Source organism: Orycteropus afer, unplaced genomic scaffold (genome assembly GCF_000298275.1).
Source record: "Orycteropus afer afer isolate SDZICR_OR568_19922 unplaced genomic scaffold, OryAfe1.0 scaffold00241, whole genome shotgun sequence".
Lineage (NCBI taxonomy): Eukaryota > Metazoa > Chordata > Mammalia > Tubulidentata > Orycteropodidae > Orycteropus > Orycteropus afer.
This window is the reverse complement of record NW_006921828.1, coordinates 3,335,972-3,340,774: the sequence shown is the minus strand read 5'-3', so window position 1 is coordinate 3,340,774 and position 4,803 is coordinate 3,335,972. Positions and strand designations below refer to the sequence as shown.

Here is a 4,803-nt window from a genome sequence, read left to right as displayed (position 1 = left end):
CCCAAAGTTGACAAGTAAAAAGGCACAGTCCCAATGTTACCAAATCACACGGCAGGCCATTAAGTCCATTTTAAGTCCCAAGGTCGGCAGAGCATGGCAGGTTGCTGAACAACATGACTATATGCAAGGTCCAAGCATGCCATAGACTAGAGACCATTCCCAAGGCTTCTCCTTGAATACAGGAAGCAGATCACGTCCCAGTCAGCTGCTTGTGGTAGATCCCACCTTGGAGTTGATTGGCAGTCATCATGGGGAATAACTACCACCAGCTGCCCAGCCACTCAACCAGGCCCAGCCAAGTTGACACACAAACATAACTACCACACTTAACTATAAAACAAGAGGAAATGTAGCCAACTCATTTAGTAAAACCAAATCCATAAACTACTTGGCATAGTATATGGAAAAGCCTTTTTTTTTTTTTACTGCACTCACATCATCTCTATTAACTCAGCTATAGTTTCAGATTACTGACAGTAAGCCTTTTTTCATTAGCTACAAAAAAATATGACTGTCTGGTTAACGATGACAGGAAAATCACACTGATTAACGGTAAAGTCACAGTGGCTGCAATGATGGGCTCAAGCACAGAAAGGACTGGGAGGATGGAGCAGGACCGGGCAGTGTTTAGTTCTGTTGTAGACAGGGTCACTGTGAATCAGAGCCAACTCAATGGCACCTAACAACAGTAACAGCAAGGGTAGAGTTTCACAGCCAATTAATTATTGTCATTAAGTTGTACACCTGTAAAAAGTTGAACTGGCATAAGCTGTTTGATATATTTACAACAATGACCAAAAACAAAGGCTGCTTATGTACAACCAAACCCCTTGCTTTGGAGGTTTAGGATTATGGTTTCACAAGACATCCCAGTTTATCAGCCAAACAATGTGTTTAATGCTTTTTCATGAAATGAGGTCTACCTCCTCATTTGCTGCACAGTGCCTGAGGCCTTAAAAGCTTGTAAACAACCATTCAAAGCAAGCAACTGGTCTCTATTGACCTGGAACAACAGAAAATAGAGAAGGATCCTAATAGGGAGATATGGAATGTATGGCTAATTGCCTCCATGAACAAATGCCTCCTTTGCCATGAGACCAGAGGAACTAGATTGAACCCAGCTACCATTACTGAATATTTTGATCAAAGATTCCATAGAAGAATCTTGATTCAAAGGATGAAATGGAGAAGAGAATTTGAAATTCTCATGGACTCTAGACTTTCTGAAACCATGGAGGGTAGATGAACCTGTGAAACTATCTCCCTGAGATAATCTTTACATTTTAAACCAAAAATATCCCCTAAAGTCATCTTACAACCGAATAGTTTATCTTAACTAGTAAAACATGTTTGTCTTGAACCCTCTTGCTCTTTTAACCTGCTGCCATTAAGTCAGTTTCAACTCACAGCAACCCCTCCTTGGGTTTCCAAGACAGTATCTTTACAGTAGATTGATTGCCCCGTCTGCCTTCCGAGGAGTGGCTAGTGGGTCTGAACTGCCAGCCTTCTGGTTAGCAGTCAAATGCCTTATGCACTATGCCACCAGAGCTCCTCTGCTGTTTTAAGACCTACCTGTTGTTTTTGTTGTTATGTGCCGTCGAGTCGGACCTGACTCATAGCGACCCCTCTTCGGGTTTCCGAGGCAGTATCACTACAGAAGACTGCCCCATCCTCCTTCCAAGGAGTGGCTGGTGGGTTTGAACTGCCAGCCTTCTGGTTAGCAGTCAAGTGCCTTAGGCACTACGCTACCAGAGCTCCCAAGACCTACCTCTATGGGATCAAACTGACAACAGCAACTCAAAGGATTAGATAGGAACTATAGGTGGTAGTTAGTTAATGTTAGTGAGGGAGGAATAACTCAGTAATGGAGGATGAGGATGCTTGCACAACTTGAAGAATGTAATGTCATTAAACTGTACACGAAGAAACTATTAACAATTTGTATACATTTTGCTGAACAAAAGCAGCTAAAGAAATGAAATTTAGAAACAAATAAAAAAGAATGTCGGTTAAAGCAACATTAACCACCTGCATCTCCATTTAAACAGGATCCCAAAGCCAAAAACAAAAAACACAAAAAGGTCTAATCTCTCACCTGTCAGACTCTTCAATCCTTCTGTGAAGAGTGAGTGGAATTCTGGCGACTGCAATTTCATTGTAAATAGATAGTGCTTCAGAAGGCACAGCCTACTCCAACTGTAGCTCAGTAAGGGTCTATGCCAGGGATGCAGGTACCTCAGCATCTGGAGATAAAGTCACCAACCATCTATCTACAAGGCAAATGTGCATACACAAAAATGAAATTTTAAATCAAGGAAAATAAAGGGATACATTTCAGTCTTATTAACTGAAAGAAATTCATCTCCTGTTCGGATGAAAAAAGGACATAGTTCCAGTGCTCTGCTTGCGGCTACGTTTCCTGTTAAAACTCTCCTGGGAATTGAGTTTCTAAATTAAAGTGTTAGGTGTACCTAGCTGGCAAGAGAACAGTGGTTCCAGAAAATATAACCGAAAAACCTGCAGGTGCTCTTGGTCTCCTCATAACATATATTAGTCACATGTGTATTATCAACCTCCCTCCCTCTCCTTGCCTGAAATTTAAGGCTCAAGTGATCGTCTGGGATACTTAATAGGAATTGTAAGTAGTTTTCCATGACTTGGCTTTGCAGTCTTCATTTCCTTACTATTTTCCCCTCACATGCCGTGCCTTCTCTGATTCCCTTCCACCCTCTGCCTTAGTTTCTCCATCTTCACAGCTTAGTTCTCTCCATAGGCCGGTCCTCCAACAAGCAGAAGCTCCCAAGGGACCCAAACGGACACTACTACAGAAGAGCCATGCCATTCCTTGCAAAGTATGTTCGGAAGAGGACCATTTCCCACGAGCCGGAAAGTTCTATTAACCCAGATCACCTGGGAAGAAAAAACTGACTCGTTGCCTTTCATCTGTTTCAAATCAAGACAATCCCGCAGGACCTCCAGCCCTGAAATGGCATGCCCCGCCCCCACACTAGTTTCTGGATGGAAATGCCTTAGTGAAACACACTGGAGCAGGTAACAACGGAAGCTAAGTGGCCCAGGAAAGCTCCAAGAATCAGCGCGCGGTCAGCAGGGGCGTGGGGACGCGGCGAGCTACACGTTGGGGCTCTGTTCCTTAGTTTCCGTGAAGGCCTCTCGTAAACCCCTGCTCCCGCCTTCCCGCAGGAGCCCGGAGCGACAGGTAACACAAAGCCCTCACTCACTACGACTGCACCCATCTTTGCAGCGGGACCCGCTCACGGCCCCACCAAGTTAGCTTACCGGCCCCTCGGACGCCGACGCGGCATGCGCTTCCGGTCGGGCGAAGGCGATGACGTAATCAACGCACGTCTGTCGGCAACGAATGGGAAGTCGCGAGAGGGTGTGGGCGGGCCCTGCGTGCTCTCGTTGCTTGGTTCTTTCCTGAGTAGTGTGTGCAGCCTGAGTAGTGTGTGCAGCCTGCTATAGTTTTGGGGTCCTCTGACGCCAACAGTGGCGTCTCCTGGGGATACCCAGGAAAGCCGAGCTTCAGCATTGATGTTAATTACGTCTCACCAGACCTCAGACTATCCCGAGGTGATCAGACGTCCATCCGTACTGCAAAACTGAGACTGGAAAGTGACACTGTCTTCATTTGTAAAATGTGACTATTAAAATGTATCTCAGAGTTGTTACCAGGCTTCAGTGACCTGTTACAGCGTGGCACCTAGGAAGTGCTCAGCAAATGTTAACTTGTTATTCTTGCTGGCCATTTGACTCATGTTACTATACTGTATGTTAATTTCTGCACATGATTAAGTCTACAATTTTAAAAATTCTCAGAATCAAAAATAATGGAATTAATCTTAAGCAAAGAGTTCAAAACACATCCGTTCTAAGCCTAAACTCGTTGAAATTGTCGTTCTTTCGTTACCTTCCAGTCAGGACTCCATTCAAAAAAACAAAAAACTGCCCTCCAGTCGGATCCCATGACTCATAGCCACCCTTCCCTTGGGTTGGGTTTCCGAGGCAGTATCTCTACAGAAGGAGCTCTAGTAGCATAGTGCCTAAAGCATTTGACTGCTAACCAGAAAGCGGGCGGTTCAAACCCACTAGCCACACCTTGGAAGGAAGGTTGGACAATCTACTATCCGGAATTATATGTAGGTCGTTATGAGTGTGATCAATTAACAGCATCTCTAAGAAAGTACCCTTCTGGTTAGCAGTCAAATGCCTTAGGCACTACGCTACCCAGGCATATTTTATTTTACCTCATTCGTTGGATGTTTTCCATTTTAAAGGGTTAGGACTATACTCTCAATTTCTTTGCCACTTTCTTAACACTTCTTTTGCCTGGGAAGAAATTAAAGAACTGAAATCAAGTCCAAGCCCTTTGTCTTACAGCTGAAAAAACCTGTTAATGTGTTTGTGTAACCACTGGCTCCCCTGGCCTAGAAGGGTGGGGAGGTAAATATATAAATAAAGTCTGCACCACATGGTATTTGTGTTTCAGCTTAAATACATAAATATGTGTAGTAATTTTAAAATAAATTACTTTCCTTGGAATTTTCCTAGAGAAGTTCACGTACCATAATATTTTTGTGGCTTCCAGTTACCAGACTATCTCCACGTATCCCATTATGAGAACCAAGACAAGGCTTAGAGATATATAGATTGTTGATTCAGTCCAATTTCTTAACACAACTAGGAAGTCCCCAAATCTCTATTTTGGCCTTAATGCCCATTTTTCTCCACCACAGATCTAGACAAATGGGACCAGCATCTTTATCACTGTCTCCACTTAAAATA

The 4,803-nt window shown here is 43.7% G+C and overlaps 1 protein-coding gene across 1 annotated transcript in view; it reads right to left on the bottom strand.

Moving 5' to 3' along the window:
• Nucleotides 1–2,243, bottom strand: part of TRNT1 (tRNA nucleotidyl transferase 1) — a 29,830-nt gene extending 27,587 nt beyond the window's left edge. The window contains exon 1 of the mRNA XM_007949171.2: nucleotides 2,096–2,243. Coding sequence (XP_007947362.1) covers nucleotides 2,096–2,243 — 148 coding nt within the window. The remainder of the gene's footprint in view (nucleotides 1–2,095) is intronic.
• Between the last annotated feature and the right edge of the window lie 2,560 nt (nucleotides 2,244–4,803).